This window comes from Dendrobates tinctorius, unplaced genomic scaffold, assembly GCF_039654945.1.
Source record: "Dendrobates tinctorius isolate UK_male_01 unplaced genomic scaffold, ASM3965494v1 ptg000259l, whole genome shotgun sequence".
NCBI classification, from domain to species: Eukaryota; Metazoa; Chordata; class Amphibia; order Anura; family Dendrobatidae; genus Dendrobates; species Dendrobates tinctorius.
This window is the reverse complement of record NW_027361926.1, coordinates 4,655,426-4,677,861: the sequence shown is the minus strand read 5'-3', so window position 1 is coordinate 4,677,861 and position 22,436 is coordinate 4,655,426. Positions and strand designations below refer to the sequence as shown.

The 22,436-nt window shown below is 48.6% G+C and overlaps 1 protein-coding gene across 3 annotated transcripts in view; it reads right to left on the bottom strand.

Annotated features, from left to right (window-relative positions):
• The window catches only part of LOC141069356 (sodium-dependent proline transporter-like), a 64,714-nt gene that overhangs the window by 3,598 nt on the left and 38,680 nt on the right, over positions 1 to 22,436 (bottom strand). For 2 of the 3 annotated variants that reach the window (XM_073558833.1, XM_073558834.1), the window contains 10 exons: positions 13,633 to 13,764; positions 13,412 to 13,560; positions 13,284 to 13,333; positions 12,055 to 12,193; positions 11,846 to 11,980; positions 3,882 to 3,985; positions 3,513 to 3,637; positions 3,304 to 3,416; positions 3,045 to 3,179; positions 2,492 to 2,591 (listed from right to left, as the gene is read on the bottom strand). In XM_073558833.1, the coding sequence (XP_073414934.1) occupies positions 2,492 to 2,591; positions 3,045 to 3,179; positions 3,304 to 3,416; positions 3,513 to 3,637; positions 3,882 to 3,985; positions 11,846 to 11,980; positions 12,055 to 12,193; positions 13,284 to 13,333; positions 13,412 to 13,560; positions 13,633 to 13,764 (1,182 nt within the window). Of the gene's footprint in view, positions 1 to 59; positions 1,998 to 2,491; positions 2,592 to 3,044; positions 3,180 to 3,303; positions 3,417 to 3,512; positions 3,638 to 3,881; positions 3,986 to 11,845; positions 11,981 to 12,054; positions 12,194 to 13,283; positions 13,334 to 13,411; positions 13,561 to 13,632; positions 13,765 to 22,436 lie in introns of those variants that run through there. The other variant, XM_073558835.1, reaches the window with a different exon arrangement.

Here is a 22,436-nt window from a genome sequence, read left to right as displayed (position 1 = left end):
CCTCTCCTGAAACACTGCGGGAGGCCCAGCTTCATCCACTATATAAAAAGCAACACCGCAGGGGTGGAGGCCGCAGGGATGGAGGCCGCAGAGCACAACCTCAGATTGTTGAACAGTTCCCATAATGAGCTCGTCGGCTCGGCTCGGACACCTCTGTACTTTCTTTCATTGACTCAGATGGTGAAACGTGAACTCGGATTCTGAGTTCTGTCGACTTGACGGATGGCACATCTAAAGTGTCAGGGAAAACAGGATCAGACATGTACAATGTCAGCATGTCCGATCATTTGTTTTCAACAGAGATAAGCTGCTGCCAGGAAGAAGAGAAGAAGGAGGAGGAGAAGTGAAGAGGAGAATATGAGTCAGGAGGAGGAAGAGGAACTAGAAAACTGAAGAGTCAGAAATAGGAGAAGTGAGGAGCCGCAAGGAGAAGAAGAGAGGAGGAGGGGGTGACTAGTCAGGAGGAGAAGGAGGAGGAGAAGTGAGGAGCCGCAAAGAGAAGAAGGGAGGAGGAGGGGGTGACTAGTCAGGAGGAGGAGGAGGAGAAGAAGTGAGAAGCCGCGAGGAGAAGAAGTGAGGAGGAGGGGGTGACTAGTCAGGAGGAGAAGTGAGGAGCCGCGAGGAGAAGAAGGGAGGAGGAGGGGGTGACTAGTCAGGAGGAGGAGGAGAAGAAGTGAGAAGCCGCGAGGAGAAGAAGTGAGGAGGAGGGGGTGACTAGTCAGGAGGAGGAGAAGAAGGGAGGAGGAGGGGGTGACTAGTGAGGAGGAGGAAATGACTAGTGAGGAGGAGGAGGAGGGGGTGACTAGTGAGGAGGAGAAGGAGGTGACTAGTGAGGAGGAGGAGGGAGTGACTAGTGAGGAGGAGGAGGGGGTGACTAGTGAGGAGGAGGAGGGGGTGACTAGTGAGGAGGAGGAGGGGGTGACTAGTCAGGAGGAGGAGAAGTGAGGAGCCGCGATGAGAAGAAGGGAGGAGGAGAGGGTGACTAGTGAGGAGGAGGGGGAGGTGACTAGTGAGGAGGAGGAGGGGGTGAATAGTGAGGAGGAGGAGGAGGTGAATAGTGAGGAGGACGAGGGAGGTGACTAGTGAGGAGGAGGAGGAGGGGTGACTAGTGAGGAGGAGGAGGGGTGACTAGTGAGGAGGAGGAGGTGACTAGTGAGGAGGAGGAGGAAGAGGAGGGGGTGACTAGTGAGGAGGAGGAGGGAGTGACTAGTGAGAAGGAGGAGGAGGAGGGAGTGACTAGTGAGAAGGAGGGGGTGACTAGTGAGGAGGAGGAGGAGAAGGAGGAGGAGAAGGAGGAGGAGAAGAAGAAGGAGGAGGAGAAGGAGGAGGAGGAGGAGGAGGAGAAGGAGAAGGAGAAGAAGAAGAAGAAGAAGAAGAAGTAGTGAGGAGTCAGAAGGCGAAGAAAAAAGGTCAGGAGGAGAATAAGAAGAGGTGAGGAATCAAGAGGAAGAGAAGTTAGAAGTCAGTAGGAGAAGTGAATAGTCAGGAGGACTTAGGATTGAGGAGGAGGAGAAGAGAAGTGAGGAGTAAGGAAGAGGAGGAGGAAAATAAGTGAGGATTCAGAAGGAGGAGAAGGATAAGAAGTGAGGAGCGAGTAGGAGGAGAAGTAAAGGGTCAAGAGGAGGAGAAGGGAGAGGTCAGGAGGAAAAGTGAAGTGAGGAGTAGAAAGAAATGAACGAGAAGTGAGGAGTCAGGAGAGGTAGAAGTCAAGAGGTAAAGGAAAATTGAGTAGTCAGGAGTAGGAAAAGTGGAGACATGAGGAGTCAGGAGTAGTTGAGAGGAGTCATCATCAGGAGGAGTCCTTGTCGGGAGTGGGTGAAGTTATCAACGGAGGAGTCATTGGCAGTTGAAAGCAGTCATTGGAGGGAGGAGGAATCGTAAGAAGAAGGCATCGTTGTGATGAGCTGTCCGGAGTAATCAGGACTCAGGAGTCATCGGGAGAGGTTGTCAGGAGTCACAGGAATCAGGACAACAAGCAGAGGATGACACACACTGGACTGGAAGACAAAAGTAGACAGAGTAAAGTCTGGAGGGGGAGGAGGAGAAGGGCACTGGCCAGGCTGGGAGGACGCTGTGAGCAACGATTTCCCCATTATTACCACTTACTTTCTTGGCTGAGCTCTATATTTGTGGACCAGCAATATAACCCTCAGTCTGTTGTTTTCATAATACCTTGACATGTCAGTCTCCAAAAGGAGGAACGTTACCCCTTGGATCAGGGTCAGACACCTGATCCAAGATGTCAAAACAGATCTCACACTTTGCACTGATGAGGGGCAGTACCCTGAAACACCGTGTCTGCAAATTGAGATTCTGGTTTTGGCTTTTATCCTAAGTCATGTAACAAGGCTGGTTAAAGGGTCGACATTGACCTTTAGGATCGCTACTTCCAATAGGCGGCACTAGATTTCTAGTCTTCTTCCTTGCTTCCATAATAGCAGCACGTTTACTCTTTAATACTCTGTGCTGCTGTGGGCCCTGTGAAACTTACCGTAGAAGAAGGCGATCCCGAGACACATGAAAAGGGTGATGATGATGAGGCCGAAGCTTGTGCTGTAGGAGTCTATGAGGGTGAACCAGTAAATGCCGCCCTGTGGAGAGATAACACCTCAGTATGATGCGCTGCCCCCCGATTCTCTCTACTGGAGACCACCCACTCATCAATACCTCATCCGTTTATGTTTTAAGGCGTCATCATTATACACCTTTCCACTGCTTCTTCCAGATCTCACAGGTGTTAATATTGGGAGGTGTTGATTTCGGGGTCATCTCCCCATATCACATCACTATTGTAGGGGGTCTTAGACATGGAATAGGGTAATTATGGAAGGTGGCACTCTTGGGCGATCTCCGTATTGGAAGGTGGCAATAAATGGCAATAGTTAGTATCGGGGGTGGGGAGTCTTAGTATTGGAGGGGTCTCACTAGTTGGGATCTGATGTCAGACAGTTGCAGCAGGTCGATCATTAAATATTCTTCACGCTTTGGGTTGCTGATACTGTGGGGGTGTCAGACCTGGGGGTGACAGTATTAAGGGGTCTTACATCAGTAACAAGCAGGAGCCCCATCAGATAGAAGAAGAAGCAGAGTCCAGCCAGAAACAGAATCTTGCGCTTCCACTCGCGTAGAGACGGGAACTCGTCCAGGACGGCGGTCGTAATCCCCTCCATGTTTCCAAACTGATGAGAAGAGCAACAGATGATGAACTCATGGATCCCCCCCAACAGTCCCTCCTGAGACACCAGGCCGGAGCTGCCACTCATCTCAGGGGTCGGGTGTACATCTCGGGGGGGGGTGACTTACCAAAGTGTCCACTCCCAGAGTGAAGAGCATCAGGAAAAACAGGATGGACCAGAAGATGGAGCCCGGCAGCAGAGCTAAGGCTTCTGGGTAAGCGACAAATGCCAGGCCCGGACCTGGTGGGGGAAAATGGAGGATTATGTGGCCTGTTAGATGGAGAACTATGTTGAGGTCACCAATTGATAAATACCGAGGACCCCCCTATTACGGACCTGAGTCCGCCACTTCCCCAACTGGAACCTTCTTCTTCCAGGCCATGTGACCCAGCACCGAAAAAATGGCGAATCCTGCAAAGAAGCTGGTGCAGCAATTCCCGATGGCGATCACCAGCGTGTCCCTGCGAGACATAACAGCCCAATGTGAATGGAGCCGACGTTGCACACAGGCATACAGTGCTATATACACTATATACAGAGGTAATATACCTCACAATACAGGTCTGGACCTATCTCTAATGTGGTTGGTCGCCATGTTTAGCCCAACACCCATTATGAGCACTTTCTACATAAGCAGGCCAGACTACTATAGAGGGTTGGGGTTCCACCTTCGCCCCCCGCGGCGGGGTAGGAGTGCAACCTCACCTGATCACATTGTTATCAAACTTGTTGTACGAGGCCATGGAGAGTAGCCCCCCGAAACCGATGCCCAGAGAGTAGAAGATCTGAGACGCTGCGTCATTCCACACCTGAGACACAAACATGGAGCGCGCGAGAGTTTACTAAACACAAAAGGATGGAAACACACAAAAATAGGTATTAGACCTACCGGTAATGATGTTTCCAGGAGTCCATCCTGACAGCACCATGGAGGACGTCCGCCTCCTCCTTACAGGGACAGGAAAGCACACGAGAGGTTAAAAGGCCATGTCCCACCCCCTTTCCCTCAGTGATTTGACAAGTACCACAAGGTGGATGATACTAGAAACGGTTTAATGAAACGATCATATTACAGCATATGACATAATACATTGCAGTATAACACAACCGGGAGGGAACTACCCGTGCTGTCAGAATGTACTCCTGGAAACATCATTACCGGTAGGTCTAATACCTATTTTCCAGGACGTCCACCTGACAGCACCATGGAGAGTACCAAAGCACCTCCTCAGGGTGGGATTACCGCCTGGAGAACTTTTCTCCCAAATGCGGTTTGTTGACCAGCTAACACATCTAGTTTGTAGTGTTTGCAGAATGTATTAAGACTAGCCCAGGTTGCCGCTCGACAGATCTGATCAACTGACGCCCCCGCCCGCTCGGCCCATGAGGCCGATACCGCCCTCGTAGAGTGGGCTTTTAAAGAATCTGGCGGGCTGGCGCCTTCAGCTTGGTAGGCATCCGAGATTACTGAGGTAATCCAACGCGCGATGGACGCCTTAGAGGCCTTCTTCCCTTTATTCCTACCTCCAAAGAGGACGAACAGGTTCGGGTCGACACGCCAACTATTGGTGGCCTCTAGGTATTCTATAACTGCGCGTCTCACGTCTAGCGAGTGGAGCCGCCGCTCCTTCTCATTTCGGGGATTTTCGCAGAAAGAGGGTAACACTACCTCCTGGTTCAGATTTCTTGTAGAGGCTACCTTCGGGGTAAATGCCGGGTCTAACCTTAGGATTATACGGTCCTCTCTTATCTGGAGGTATGGGTCCTTAGTGGATAGGGCCTGGATCTCCCCTATTCTTTTGGCCATGGTAATGGCTACTAGGAAGGCCGTTTTACGAGTGAGAGCAGGGATGGCTATCTTCTCACTAAGGGCGAAAGTGTCCGAGCAGAGGAACCGAAGTACCAGGCCCAGGTCCCATGGCGGGGTGAGCTGCCTAATCGTGGGGCGCAGGCGCTGTGTGGCTTTTATAAACCTTATCACCCAGGGATGTGCAGCTAACTGGTAATCGAAGAAGGCGCTCAAGGCTGAAACCTGGACTTTTAGAGTGCTGGGCTTCAGGCCTTTATTAAAACCTGCCTGCAGGAACCCTAGTATGTTAGGGAGATCAGGGGTGCCTGCCACGAGCTCGGACCTGCCACCCTCCAGACAGAATCTTTTCCATATCTTCCGATAAATTGCCGACGTCACCGGCTTCCTACTGGCCTGTAGGGTGGATATGACCTGCTCCGACAATCCTTTTGTCTTCAGGATGTCCCTCTCAGGATCCAAGCCGATAGATGGAGTCTTGCTGGGTCCGGGTGGTGGATCGGGCCCTGGTGGATGATGTTCTCCCACAGGGGCAGTTCGACTGGATCTTCTACTGCCATGGCTCCTAGAAGGGGAAACCAGCTTCTCCTCGGCCAGTATGGCACTATCAATATCACTCTTGCGTGGTCCTCGCGTATCTTCCTGAGCACTGCCGGTATGAGGGCCAGTGGTGGGAACGCATAAGAGAGGGATTCTCCCCAAGTCTGACTCAGGGCGTCTACGCCTTCTGGGTGGTCCATCGGATTTAGGGAGTAGAATCTGGGAACCTTCGAGTTCTTCCGGCTTGTGAAGAGATCTATACTGGGGGTCCCCCAGCGCTGACAAAGCTGGTCGAAGATTTCTACGTTCAATTCCCACTCTGTCGGGTGGATCTGTTGTCTGCTCAGGTAGTCTGCCACTTCGTTTTGGGAACCCTCTAGATGTACCGCGGTCACGGATCGGACTGTTCGTTCTGCCCACGTGAATATCTTTTCCGCCAGTGCCTGTAGTGGTTGATGTCTGGTTCCTCCCTGGTGTTTCAGGAATGCCACTGTCGTTGTATTGTCGGATAATATGCGGACATGACGACTCTTTAGTACCGACCGGTTTCTCCGCAACGCTTCCCAGACCGCGAAGAGTTCCTTGAAATTGGAGGATCTGGCCTTGATGCTTGCTGGCCACTTCCCCTGGAAGATCTTCCCTTCTATGTGGGCTCCCCATCCCCACACACTTGCGTCTGTGGTGACTACCACGTATGGAGAGGTTGTCCAATGCACGCCCACCTGAAGGTTCCTGGACTGTGACCACCAGTGAAGGGACTCCTTTACTCGTCCTGAGAGCCTTAGGGGTTTGTCTAGCGACGCCTGACTCCTGTCCCACCTCGCGAGGATTTCTCTTTGTAACAATCGCGAGTGGAATTGGGCCCATCGGACGCACTGGATGCAGGCCGTCATGAGGCCCAGGACCTCCATTGCTTCTCTTATGGAGCACTGACGCTTCAACAGGCCTCTGGTTCTGGCCTGAATGGTCTTCTGCTTCTGCTCGGGTAGCCAGGATATTCTGTCGGCTGAATCTAGGAGGACTCCCAGGAATACCTTTCTGGTGTCTGGTGTGAGGTCCGACTTCTCCCAGTTGATCACCCAGCCCAGGAACTCCATTACGGTAATTGTTCGGATCCTGTCTCGGATGAGCGCTTCTTTGGATCTTGCCACCAGTAAGAAGTCGTCCAGGTACGGAACAATCACGATACCCTGATCTCTCAGGTAGGCCACCACCTCTACCACCAGTTTCGTAAAGATCCTGGGAGCTGAGGCCAACCCGAATGGAAGACCCTGGAACTGGAAATGGCAGGTCCGGGCTGATAAGCTGATCGCGAACCTTAGTAGGCTTTGGGATGAGGGATGGATAGGAACCTGATAGTATGCCTTTTTTAGGTCTAGGGTGCACATAACTGCGTCCCTGTCTATTAGGGGAATTGCGGATCGGATTGATTCCATCCGGAACCTCCTGTATCTGACCCAAGTATTTAGTGGCTTCAGGTTTATGATGGTGCGGGCCTCGCCGGATTTCTTTGTGATTGCAAACAGGGAAGAGTAGTGCCCTCTCCCTCTTTCTGACGGTGAAACTGGTATTATGACCCCTGAATCTAACATGTCCTGAAGATCCGACCACATTGCGGAGTCCTCCCGGACGACGGTGGGGGCAATATATCTGTCGGGGGGAGGAGAATAGAGCTCTATCCTGTAGCCTTCCCTGATGGTTCTGAGGACCCACTGATTGTTGGTGACTCGGGACCAGTTTGCTGCAAAGTGGCGAAGTCTCCCCCCAATGCCTATGGCGTCATTGTCTCCTCGATCTAGATGTTGATGCAAATGGGGGACCTCTGTTCCTCCCACTTTGGCTGAAGGAGCCTTTGTAGGAGCTTCTATTAGACCTCGCCCGACCCCTAAACTCCGTCTGTCCTCTGAAGAAGGAGCCTCTCCGAAAGGACTGGGGCCGCCTGGGTTTTCCTTCCGGGAATCCCTTATTCTTATCGGACACCAGCTCAAGGATATTATCAAGGGCTGGACCAAACACCCTCAGGCCCGAGAAAGGGATGGCACATAGCTTTGCTTTAGAAGGGTTATCCCCCGACCAGGATCTAAGCCAGACTGCTCTCCGGGCCGCATTAGAGAGGGAGCTGTTTCTGGCCGCAAACCTTACTGATTCCGCCGACGTATCCGACAGGAACGCCGTGGCTGATTTCAAGAGAGGAAGAGATGCTAGTATCTCTGACCTCGGGGTCTTGTTGGTTAGGTGTTCCTCCAACTGCCCCAACCACAAGAACATAGACCTGGCCACCGAGGTGGCTGCTATGTTGGCTCTAATCAGGGCCGCCGACGTCACCCATGCTCTTTTTAACAAGACGTCCGCCTTTCTATCCATCGGGTCTCGAAGACCTGATGAGTCCTCGGATGGGATAGCCATCTTTTTAGTAACTTTGGCAACTGGGACGTCGATTTTAGGGACTTCTTCCCACGCCCGAGTTTCCTCGGGATTGAAGGGCAGTCTATTTTTAAAGTCTCGGGAGAGTGTCAACCGACGCTCTGCTTCCTTCCATTCCTCCTGGATCATTGCTTTGATGTGTTCGCTTACAGGGAACACCACCTGTTTGCGGGACACCAGTCCTCCAAACATTAGGCCTGTCTGGACTGTGGCTTAGGGACTTCTTCCATCTGCATGGTATTTCTGACCGCGTGTACCAGCTCGTCCGTATCCTCCAGTCTGAATAGGTACTTCCTGCTCTGATCCTGTCTATCCCCCAGGATCTCGCCTTCTTCCTCCTGGTCTGAGTCCCGGAAATCGGATTCCTCGCTAGGGCTCGCTTCTGATACTGGGTCTGGTTCTCACCTTGGATGCTTGCGACTTGGCCCAGGGCTGGGGGACTGACGCCGGGCTGTAGAGGCCTGAATCTCTTCCCTTATCAGCGACCTCATTTCGGAAAGGAGAGATGGCCGTTTCTCGCCTATGACCCTGGAGGTACAGGGACCGCATAGGGTCTTGCTATAGGTGTCTGGCAGCTTTGCTCTGCACACCGCACATCTGACCGATTTGGAGGTGGCTTTTGCCGGGTCCTTCCCCGAGGGGGACTCTGCCGGGATTCCCTTTTCCTAATAACATAAGGGGCACCTATTCAGATCTGGGCTGTGGGGATGGGTGGGGAGGGTGGTCTGCGCTATGCGCACTTACCCCTCCACCAGCTGCAGCGTTGCCTTCCATCCTGCTCCAGGCTCGACCAATGCAGTCACACAGCCTAGAACGACCTGTGGCGACTCTGGAGAGCGCTGTGGTCCAGGAGCGCGCGCGCCCTGGATTTGAAACCGGCGTCTGACGTCACCGGATGTGACGCTGTTAAGCCGCTCCTCCATTTCCTGCCGGGCTTCTGCGCGCGACCGCGCTCGGTTCCCCGGTGCCGCCGCCTGCAGGGAGCCGCCTCCCCGCCTGCTATGGCGTTCCGCTGGACGCCTCCCAGTGCTGACCTCGCCAGCCGTCGGCGCCGTCCTGCGGGTACTCGGCCCGCCGCGGGGCCCGGCCCGTCTGGCCTGGCAGCCCCGATTGCGCCCTCTTCTGTCGGTGCCCGCTCGGCCAGCCGCCTGCGGGGAGCCGACCCGTCCTGGAGCCGAGAGCCCCCCACCGGGAGGAACGGCTCCCTCCAGGAGCGTCGTCCTGCTACTGGCCTTTGGAGCCGAGGGACTCCCCATCGGGGAGTTTCGGCCCCGGGACCTCTTGACAGGGGAAGGATTGGACTGGCCGCACGATCCCCTGAGCCCCTCCGGTAAGCTCTCGTGTGTCCCTCCGTGCAGGGACAGGAAAAACACTGAGGGAAAGGGGGTGGGACATGGCCTTTTAACCTCTCGTGTGCTTTCCTGTCCCTGTAAGGAGGAGGAGGACGTCCTCCATGGTGCTGTCAGGTGGACGTCCTGGAAATGTAAAGCATAGTGGTGGTACCTGAGCGCTCTATCTGGGGAATATTCAGTCATGGCCAAAAAGTATTGGCACCTTTGAAATTGTTCCACAGCTTGAAGTATTTCTCCCAGACAATTATTACAATTCCCCATGTTTTGTTATACACAGGTTTATTTCATTTGTGTGTATTTGAACAACACAAAAAAAGCAGTGAAAAAAAAATACAAATTGGACAAAATTTCACACAAAACCTCCAAAATGGTCCGGACAAAACCGTTGGCGCCCTCAGGTTAATATTTGGTGCACCCTGTGGAATAAATAACTGCAATCAGTTGCTTCCTATAACCACCAACAAACTTCTTACTCCTCTCAGCTGGAATTTTGGACAATTCTTCTTACAAACTCCTCCTGGTCTCATATTTTGCCTTCTCTCAACAGCAATTTTAAGATCTCTCCACAGGTGATCAATGGGATTTAGATTCGAACTCACTGCTGCCACTTCAGAACTATGCAGTGCTTTGCTTCCATCCATTTCTGGGTGTTACTTGAAGTAAGTTTTGAGGCATTGTCCTGATGGAATACCCATGACGTAGAATACAGACTTCGCTTTCTGACACTGGGAAAAAATTGTGACTTAAAATCCTTTGGTAATCTTCAGATTTCTTGATTCCTTGAACACAGTCAAGGCTCCCAGTGTCAGAGGCAAAAAAAAATAAATCCAAACCATCTTTGGCCTTCCACCATATCAGACTGTAGGTGCTGTGTTTTTTTATTTGTAGACCTCATTCTGTTTTCAGTAAACAGTAGAATGATGTGCTTTACCAAAAAGCTCTATATTGTTTCATCTGTCCATAAGACACTTTCCCAGAAGGATTTTGGCTTACTCACGTACAGATTGGTAAACTACAGTCTAGCTTTTTTATGTCTCTGTGTCAGCAGTGAGGGTTTCCTGCCATAGCGATTCATTTAACTCAAATATGGACAGATAGTTCACACTGACACTGATGCCCCCTCAGCCTGCAGGACATCTTGAATTTCTTTGGAACTTGATTGGGGCTGCTTATCCACCATCCGGACTTTCCTGCATTGCAATATTTCATCAATTTTTCCTCTGCCGTCCATGTCCAGGGAAATTAGCTAAAGTGCCTTGGATTGTAAACTTGTTGATTATGTTGTGTACCGTGGACAAAGGAACATCAAAATCTCTGGAGATGGAGTTACGGTTCTCAAGTCCTCAGACAGTTCTCTTTTCCTCTTTCTGTTCTCCATGCTTAGTGCAGTACACAGACACAATGTTTCTTGCCACAAGGGAGTCTGATCGAGTATCACATGCTTAAATCAAAGATGTTTACCCACAATTTTGGAAAGATACCAACAATTTTGTCCTGCCCATTTGGGGGTTTTGTATGAAATTGTGTCAAATTTGCCTGTTTTTTCTCAGTTTTTTGTGTTGTTCCCATAGACACAAAGGAACTAAGCGTGTAATAACAAAACATATGTATTTGCAATAATTTTCTGGGAGAAATTTTCACTCTCTTACACAGTTTCAAGGGGGACAACACTTTCAGCCACGACTGTAATGTAGAGTTGGACGCTTGAGCACTCTATGTGCTGTATATAATGTAGAGTTGGAGTCTGAGTGCTCTATATGCTGTATATAATGTAGAGTTGGAGTCTGAGTGCTCTATGTGCTGTATATAATGTAGAGATGGAGTCTGAGTGCTCTATGTGCTGTATATAATGTAATGGTCTTACCTGCGTGCTCCATATAATGTAGAGATGGTACCTGAGCGCTATATGTGCTGTATATAATGTATAGTTAGTACCTGAGCATTCTATGTACTGTATATAATGTAGAGGTGGTACCTGAGCGCTCTATGGGCTGTATATAATGTAGAGTTAGTACCTGAGTGCTCTATGGGCTGTATATAATGTAGAGTTAGTACCTGAGTGCTCTATGGGCTGTATATAATGTAGAGGTGGTACCTGAGCGCTCTGTGTGCTGTATATAATGTAGAGGTGGTACCTGAGTGCTCTATGGGCTGTATATAATGTAGAGGTGGTACCAGAGTTCTCTATGGGCTGTATATAATGTAGAGTTAGTACCTGAGTGCTATATGGGCTGTATATAATGTAGAGGTGGTACCTGAGTGCTCTATGGGCTGTATATAATGTAGAGTTAGTACCTGAGTGCACTATGGGCTGTATATAATGTAGAGGTGGTACCTGAGTGCTCTATGGGCTGTATATAATGTAGAGTTAGTACCTGAGCGCTCTGTTTGCTGTATATAATGGTATATAATGTTGAGGTTGCACCTGAGTGCTCTATGTGCTGTATATAATGTAATGGCCGTACCTGAGCGGCCTATGTACTGTATATTATATAGAGGTGGTACCTGAGCGTTCTATGTGACTGTATACAATATAATGGTGGTACCTGAGCACTCTGTAATCTCTTCCAGTCAGCGGACAGGTAGAATCGGACGCCGTCTATAGACCCCTCCAGCGTTGCTCCCCGGATGATGAGAACGACCATGACGAAGTACGGAAACGTGGCTGTAAAATATACAATCTGTACAGAGCCAAGTGGTGAGAATGGCGCAGAAGCACGGGGGGTGAGAGATGGATATTGGGGTAACATCTCACCTTTCCAGAGCTGCGGATTCCCTTTATCATACAGAGGAAGATGATGATCCAGGCCGCGAGCAAACACAGAGCGAGCTCCCAACGCACAGGCCCAGGATTACTGAGGCCTGAACTGTGCACAACGCCCAGCACCTTCTCACTGCAACCACAGGGGGCATAATACGTTATTACACATTTATTGTTACATACAGAGCAAGCAGAGGGAGAAACAGTACACAGCACTCAACAGAAACAGGGGTGCACTGTGCCCTGCAGAGAAAGCAGCATACATGGCACTCTGTAGATGCAGACGACTGCTACGCTCTAGAGGCGGCCATACATGGCACTCGTCAGACGTGGACGACTGCTGCGCTCTCCAGAGACAGCCTTACAGGGCACTCAACAAATCTACACGACTACTGCGCTATACAGAGGTGGCCATACATGGCACTCTGCAGATATGGACGTTCACTCTGCTCTAGAGATGGTCATACATGGCACTCTGCAGATGTCGACAACCACTGCACTCTGTAGGGCGGCCATACAGGGCACTCTGCAAATGTACACGACCGCTGTGCTCTACAGAGGTGGCCATACATTGCACTCTGCAGATTTGGATGACCACTGTGCTGTACAGAAATGGGTATACGTTGCACTCTGCAGATGTAGACGACTCCCCGACGCACATTTTGGTCCTGCCTTCGTCACAATGAAGGCAGGACTGAAAAGCACATCGGGGTGGACACGCATTCTCTGGAGATTCCTGCATGGCCATGCCAAGGTATGGATACACCTATTATATATATCTATATTGTATGCTACAATCTGGTACATAGCTATAGTTCCTTCTGTATACCTTGGCCTGTGCCCTACTTCCATTATACCATATCATGGTTTTTTTAGACATAATGAATACTATCATCATTTTAATGTCTTGTATTACCAAATGTATAGATACAGTATATCTACAGTGTTTTCTTTGTTGTGCGCCCCAGTCTCTCACAGCCTGTCACTATGTATGTAATCATGCCCTCTTTTCCTTACCCTGTCATTGTATAATTTTAATAATAAACGTATATATATTTTTCATGTGTTTGGCCTATTAATTGTCGTTTTTCTGCCCAGATGCAGACGACTGCGGCACGCTACAGAGGTGGCCATACACTGCGCTCGCAGAGGCTGATGACCGCTGCACTTTAGAGACAGCCACAAGGCGCTCTATACGTATCAGTCTGGGATTTCTCACTTACTTCCAGAAAGCTTCACTGGCGCTGAATTTGGAGCCATTTCCAGAGACGTTCTGGGGGAGAAACATATGAACCGTGTGATACATCGGACCCTCGCGTGTAACTGCCCCTCCCATAGGACCCCGTCTTACCTGGCACAGCGGGGCATAGTCGGGGGCGTCACAGGACCAGGGCAGAGGGCTCTGGAAGGATTTACCCAGGTAATAGAAGGTCCATGCGATTATAACATTATAATACAAGGACACCAGAGCGGAGACCAGGAGCATGCCGATGCCGATACCTGCGGAGGGGGAGACATGTCATATCGGGGGTGCGCCATCCACCCAGGTGACCACTCACCACCTCCACTCACCTTTAAGGATGGGGCAGCACTTCCACACAGTGATGGGTCCAGCTGCACCATACTGACCCAAGCTCAGCTCCATGAGGAAGAGAGGCAGGCCAGTGAAGAAGAGCATGATGGAGTATGGGATGAGGAAGGCTCCTAGGGGGAGGAGAAAACAGGGATGAGGGAGGGACCAATACTTAACCAATCAGATGACAACTATCATGTAGAGAAAAGGAAAGCCGAATCTGATTGGTTCCTATGTGCAACGCCTTCACTGTGCTAGTACTGCCCATAGCAACCAATCAACTTCTAGCTCTGATGTAGAGAAAAGGAAAGCCGGGCTCGGATTAGTACAAAGAACTACAAGTGATAACCAATCAGATCCCAGCGACCATAGATGCACATAAAAACGTCAGCAGTGGTTGCCATGGTACCCCGAGGTCATCTGAGGGACCCAGAGTACGGTGGCCTGTGAGATCCAGCTTCAAGCCGGGTCACACAGGCAGAGTCAGTGACTGACTGACAAGTCTCAGGCTGCAGTACGCGAGTATCACACTGCATGAGGCCAAAGATCAGAGTAAAAATTATACATGTGCCACAGTGGGACTAAGTGGAAAAAAAAGACTAAAATAAAATGTAGAAAAAAAAAAGAAAAGAGCACAAAAAAATCACGAAAAGCCGTTTTGCCACAAAAAACAGCATCTGTAATAGAACAAAGATAAATAGAAAAAAAGTACACATTTGGTAATCGCCGGGTCCGTAACAACCTGATCAATAAAACTGGTGCATTATTTATTTTGTACAGCGAGTACCGTAAAAAATGATAAAAAAAAACACCAAAAATGTCGCCTTTTCATCATACTGACACACAAAGAATTGGAATAAAAAGCGATTAAAAGGTCATGTGTAAAAAAAAAAATGGTATATATAAAAACGTCAAATGATCCCACAAAAAACAAGCACTAATATGGCTCATTTGGGAGCATAACAACAAAAAAAGTTACAGCTCTCAAAATATGACGAGATGCAAAAACAAATTCAATCTTGTAAAATATTATTCTTAATCTGTAAAAGCAGCAAAGCATAAAAAAAAACAAAAAAAAAAACAAATCTGGTATCGGTATAATCGTACCAACCCAACGAATAAATCGGTCTAATCACATTTTTACCACACGGTGAACGGCACAAAAAATGGATAAAACAATGACTGAATTGCTGGATTTTGCTCATTCTGTGTCTAAAAAATTTTGAATAAAAAGTGATAAAAATATTACCGTATGTGCCCGAAAATGGGACAAAATAACCTCCAACTCTTTGCGCTAATAATAAGCCCTCCTACAGCTATGTCACAAAAAAATTTAAAAAGTTACAGCTCTCAGCATATGGTGTCAAATTTTATTTTTTTTTTCAATAAAAAAAAGTGTATTTTATTGTGTGACAGCAGCCAAACATAAAAACCAAAATAAAGTCACCTAATCACTTATACCACATGGGGAACTGCGCAAAAATAAAAATAAGATCTCTGCTTGTACTGCCATCAATTTGTTCATGCCACTTTACAAAAATCAGAACAAGGCTTGGCTCACAGTTATCCTGCTCTCTCCGCTGAGAGCATACCTCAGGGTTTCCGTGTAAACTCCCCCCAAACCGCAATTCAGACAAAACCCCGGATGGAACCACACACTTATAAGGCAGATGGGGTCACTGTGGACTGGTCTGTGTCACATTATTTTAGGCGTCTTTTTAGCGCACAAGTCCGGATGACCACAGATATCTGAAGAACACCTAAACAGATGGAAACCAACGGGGCAGACGCCAAAGGGAGTATGAGGTAACTGCATCTGCCTCATGGTAGGTGGTTCCCTCGGGGGTTTCATTTGAATCACATTTTCGAGGGATTTACATGGAAACCCCCACGTACGTGTAAGGCGGCCACGGTGGTAGTTGTGGCAACGAGATGTAGTGTTCCCACACCCTGGCACCCCACAGATAAAATACAATATTCCTTCTGCTGCATGTACAGCGTGCGCAGTAGTGCACTCATGGTTAGGGTATGTGTACACATTGCGGATTTGCTAGCACCGCAGATCTCCCAACGGTAGCGGTGGCGTGCGTTGCTCGAATTCCGCGCCAATTCGCGGCCGGACTGCGCCAGCCGCAACCAATCAGCCTGCGCTAAAATAGCCTGCACTAAAATATAAGAAAAAGAGCAGTTTCTGCTTTAAAGTTCATGATTAAATTTTAGATAATTTACTTATTTTGCAGCAAGAAGTAAAGAGGTGACAAACCTAGACACTGTTAGCTTTTTGCATTAGGAGGGCAAAATATGCTCTCTTTAAAGTACCGTAAGCAGCTAAAAACGGTTTGAATAAGTAATGAAGAATTTCAGTTTAATCCCATCTCTCTTTAGTTCCGGCCTTTAAGATTTGAGGCACACGGCTTTTATTAACGGCAACTGATTGAATACGTGTAGTAATCTGGGAATATATTGGTGGATATGCAGGCAGCAGAGCAATTCAGAAGTGATGCAATAACGAATTCATGACCCAATGACCGCTAAGAATAATAATGGGCAGGTAAAGTTTTTCGGGGTGCTGGCCCTTTAAGGCTCTGGCTGGCAGAGCGCGGCTCTATCCTGCCAACCACACAGCTCTCGCGAGAAGTTAGCACGGCAGCTCCCGGTGTGCCTCGCGCGGGATGATGATGAAGGCGGTGGCCATGTTAGTTTAGGCCTCTGATCCAGAGAACGCAGAGAGGAAGAAGTGGAAGGAGAGAGAAGATCTCCGGGCGGCGGCAATCCATGTCCATCCGGCGGGGGCGGCACCATGAGCGGCGGGACGCTGTACATCGGCAGCAAGATCAGCCTCATCTCCAAGGCGGAGATCCGATATGAGGTCATCCTGTACACAATCAACATCAAGAACTCCATGGTGGCCCTGGCCAAAGGTACCGGGGGCGGGAGCCGGGGAAGAGCAGGTACCGGAGAGCGGGAACCAGGGGAGGCCAGAGAGCGGGAATCGGGGAGAGCGACTGGGAGTTACACCCCCCCAGTATATACTCCTCACACATCTATCTACTATATAATCGTCTAATTCTGTCTGTCTCTCTGCGCCTGTCACTGATTGGTCGCGGCCTGCCGGGATTTCTGTTACAGACAGACAGACAGAATTAGACGATTATATAGTACATAGATATATATATATAGATATATATATATATATATATATATATATATATACACACACACACACACACACACACACACACACCTCATAAAAATAAAAGGAACACTTAAACAACAGAATATAACTCCAAGTCAATCACACTTCTGTGAAATCAAACTGTCCACTTAGGAAGCAACACTGATTGACAACCAATTTCACATGCTGCTGTGCAAATGGAACAGACAACAGATGGAAATTATTGGCAATTATCAAGACACCCTCAATAAAGGAGTGGTTCGGCAGGTGGGGACCACAGACCACTTCTCAGTACCAATGCTTTCTGGCTGATGTTTTGGTCACTTTTGAATGTTGGTTGTGCTTTCACATTCGTGGTATCATGAGAGGGACTCTACAACCAACACAAGAGTCTCAGGTAATGCAACTCATCCAGGATAGCACATCAATGCAGGCTGTGGCAAGAAGGTTTGCTGTGTCTGTCAGCGTAGTGTCCAGAGACTGGAGGCGCTACCAGGAGACAGACCAGTACACCAGGAGATGTGGAGGGGGCCGTAGGAGGGCAACAACCCAGCAGCAGGCCCGCTACCTCTGCCTTTGTGCAAGGAGGAACAGGAGGAGCAATGCCAAAGCCCTGCAAAATGACCTCCAGCAGGCCACAATTATGCATGTGTCTGCACACACGGTTAGAAAATGACTCCATGAGGATGGTCTGAGTGCCCGACGTCCACAGATGGGGGTTGTGCTCACAGCCCAACACCGTGCGGCCGTCCAAAGAAATGCCACCCCACACCATTACTGACCCACTGCCAAACCGGTCATGCTGAAGGATGTTGCAGCCAGCAGATAGCTCTCCACGGCGTCTCCAGACTCTGTCACGTCTGTCACATGTGCTCAGTGTAAACCTGCTTTCATCTCTGAAGAGCACAGGGCGCCAGTGGCGAATTTGCCAATCCTGGAGTTCTGTAGCAAATGCCAAGCATCCTGCACGATGTTAGGCTAGGCAAACAGTTGTGGGCTGATATTAAGAGCTTGGGATGGGGCCATTTACATTGGCACCCCCCTCCCCAAGCTAAAAAACAGCTTATAGATGCGCCAGTTCTGGCCCTTAGCATCCGCTCTTCCCACTTGCCCTGTAGTGGTGGCACGTGGGGTAATATTTGTCGGGTTGATGTCACCTTTGTATTGACATGAAGACCACGGCTAAGTAATGGACAGGTGCCTATAAGACACCTATCCATTACTAATCCTACAGTTATATGGTAAATAAACACAGCCAGAATAAAGTCCTTTATTTGAAATAATCACACAGACTCCTTTATTGAATCTTAATTTAACATACTTACTGCATCACCTAATCCCCAAATCCCTTGTCTCCTGCAACAAAAATAAAATAAACCAACACAAATACTCCCTGTGTGATTAAGTCCTAAATATCAAGTGTCCCACGACAATCTCACGTGTACAACAGTCACATCTGAGATGTGACCGCTCTACACGGCTCCGGTGACACACTGACAGACGATAATCGCTTCCGCAGTGCATCACTGAGAGTTCACCAGAGTTCGTGCTCTCACTTAATGGCAGTACCGCTGTGTGAGAATTTTCTCACGCAGAGGTGCCGCAAGTGACAGCATGAACTCAGGTGACCTCTGACGGAGGTGCAGTGATACACTGCGGGAGCAATTACCTCCTGTCACTATCACTGAAGGCCGTGAAGAGCAGTCACATCTCCCGATGTGACTGTTCTACACGTGAGATTGTCGTGTGACACTCTTTATGTAGGACTACGGCGGACCAGGGAGTATTTGTGTTGGTTTATTATCTTATTTTTGTTGCAGGAGATTGAGGGCATCGGGGAATTAGCTGTTTGGTGAGTATGAATGTGGGTTTTTTTTGTTTTACAATTGAACTCAGTTGCCGGATGATGAGACTATTAACCCATCATCGGCTCATGATGTCACTGTTATACGTGACACCAGACATAGCCGGATGGGAGTGGTAGTCCCATCAGACAACACCTGGCTACACACAATCACCTGCAGACAGACACGCACATATTCTCCGCTCACACATAGTCTCCGCTCACACACTCTTGCTCTTTCCTTTCCGCATTTTTGGCACGCAAATCCGCAGCTAACCCGAAGACCTTTTTACACCTGCGGTTTAGCTGCAGATTTGACTGACTCAATATAAGTCAATGGGTGCAGAAATGTTGCAGATCCGCAAAAAGAATTGACATGCTGCGGAAAATAAAACACTGCAAATCCAAGCGGAATTTTCCCCAGCATGTGCACATCAATTCTGGATTCCCATTGATTAACATCGGTTGTGCAATACATTGCGGATTTGGTGCAATTCCGCGCGGGAAAAATGCTGCGGATCTGCATAAAAAGCCACAATGTGCACATTGAGCCTTACTGTCAAGAGTCCTTTCAAGTTCTGTCATCCTGGCTCCGCGTTTCCGAGCTCCACAAAACATCTGAGAGACACTGTTCTTTTCCAACAGTTGAACTTTACTAAACAGCAGGGGATCCATCACACTTGCAGCATAGGTTACACAAAGAGACATCTTCTGAGCTTTCCCAGCCTTCCGGGCAACCTCTACTGTTCCGGTCAACTCTGTCTCTCTTCACATCAATAAACATTAGGGAACCGCACACAATTAGTAGACCAAAGAGAAGGGGAAGCATAGGAGGGTCCCCGTCAACTCCTTACATAAGTTTTCAGCTTAGAACACAAAAATGTGATCCAGTCTTATTCTGCAAGTGATCTAAAATATCATGTACCCCAAAATGTTACCAATAAAAACCCTAATATATCCCACACAAAACCAGTCCCCACTCAGGTCCGTCATCTGTTACAGGAACTATAGGGGTTACTGACAGAACAAAGACTGTGGAAAAGAAAGGGCTTCAAAACCTCCTCACATAAAATCTAGTGAATTCTGCTCTCCCAAATCACTCCACTGAGCCCCCTGTGCCTAAACCGCAGTAAGCTGGGCACAATGTTTGGGGATGCTACAGAATATGGGGGCACAATGTATGAGGATGCTACAGTATATGGTGCACAATGTATGAGGATGCTACAGTATATGGGGGCACAATGTATGGAGATGCTACAGTATATGGGGGCACAATGTATGGGGGTGCTACAGTATATGGGGCACAATGTATGAGGATGCTACAGTATATGTGGGCACAATGTATGGGGATGCTACAGTATATGTGGGCACAATGTATGGGGATGCTACAGTATATGGGGGCACAATGTATGGAGATGCTTCAGTATATGGGGGCACAATGTATGGGGATGCTACAGTATATGGGGGCACAATGTATGGGGGTGCTACAGTATATGGGGCACAATGTATGAGGATGCTACAGTATATGTGGGCACAATGTATGGAGATGCTTCAGTATATGGGGGCACAATGTATGGGGATGCTACAGTATATGGGGGCACAATGTATGGGGGTGCTACAGTATATGGGGCACAATGTATGAGGATGCTACAGTATATGTGGGCACAATGTATGGGGATGCTACAGTATATGTGGGCACAATGTATGGGGATGCTACAGTATATGGGGGCACAATGTATGGAGATGCTACAGTATATGGGGGCACAATGTATGAGGATGCTACAGTATATGGGGGCACAATGTATGGGGATGCTACAGTATATGGGGGCACAATGTATGGAGATGCTACAGTATATGGGGGCACAATGTATGGAGATGCTACAGTATATGGGGGCACAATGTATGGGGATGCTACAGTATATGGGGGCACAATGTATGAGGGCGCTACTGTATATGGGGGCACAATATACGGAAATACTATATATGGGGGCGCTACAGTATATGGGGGTACAATGTACGGAAAATATACTATATATGGGGGGCACAATGTATGGGGGCGCTACAGTATATGGTGGCACAATGTATGGGGATGCTACAGTATATGGTGCACAATGTATGAGGATGCTACAGTATATGGTGCACAGTGTATGAGGATGCTACAGTATATGGGGGCACAATGTATGTGGGCGCTACAGTATATGGGGCACAATGTATGGGGATGCTACAGTATATAGGGCACAATATATGAGGATGCTACAGTATATGGGGGCACAATGTATGGGGGCGCTACTGTATATGGGGGCACAATATACGGAAATGATACTATATATGGGGGGCACAATGTATGGGGATGCTACAGTATATGCGGGCACAATGTATGGGGGCACTACAGTATATGGGGCACAATGTATAAGGATGCTACAGTATATGGGGGCACAATGTATGGGGGCGCTACAGTATATGGGGCACAATGTATGGGGATGCTACAGTATATGGGGGCACAATGTATGGGGGCGCTACAGTATATGGGGCACAATGTATGGGGATGCTACAGTATATGGGGGCACAATGTATGGGGATGCTACAGTATATGGGGGCACAATGTATGGGGGCGCTACTGTATATGGGGGCACAATATACGGAAATACTATATATGGGGGTGCTACAGTATTTGGGGGAACAATGTACGGAAAAGATACTATATATGGGGGGCACAATGTATGGGAGCGCTACAGTATATGGTGGCACAATGTATGGGGATTCTACAGTATATGGTGCACAATATATGAGGATGCTACAGTGTATGGGGCACAATGTATGAGGATGCTACAGTATATGGGGGCACAATGTATGGGGATGCTACAGTATATGGGGGCACAATGTATGGGGGCGCTACTGTATATGGGGGCACAATATACGGAAATGATACTATATATGGGCGGCACAATGTATGGGGATGCTACAGTATATGGGGGCACAATGTAGGGGGGCGCTACAGTATATGGGGCACAATGTATAAGGATGCTACAGTATATGGGGGCACAATGTATGGGTGCGCTACAGTATATGGGGCACAATGTATGAGGATGCTACAGTATATGGTGGCACAATGTATGGGGATGCTACAGTATATGGGGCACAATGTATGAGGATGCTACAGTATATGGGGGCACAATGTATGGGGATGCTACAGTATATGGGGGCACAATGTATGGGGATGCTACAGTATATGGGGGCACAATGTATGGGGATGCTACAGTATATGGGGGCACAATGTATGGGGGCGCTACAGTATATGGGGGCACAATGTATGGGGATGCTACAGTATATGGGGGCACAATGTATGAGGATGCTACAGTATATAGTGGCACAATGTATGAGGATGCTACAGTATATGGGGCACAATGTATGGGGATGCTACAGTATATGGGGAACAATGTATGGGGATGCTACAGTATATGGGGCACAATGTATGGGGGCACTACAGTATATGGGGCACAATGTATGGGGATGCTACAGTATATGGGGGCACAATGTAATGACACTAAACTGGTATACTTGCAATTCTCTAGTAAAGCCTGGCTTGGATGTTATGAAATAGTCGCTGCAGCTGTAGATTAATTCATTGAGAGGTGCGCTTTTGTACAGTGGGGTCACTTATTGGAGTTTTCTGTTTTGGTGCCTGTAGGATCTCAGGTTGTGGGTTATAATAATCACCTAGGCAGGTTAACGATGCAACTATTTTTATTCCATGGTTGTGCAACAAATCCAAGTAGAAAGAATCA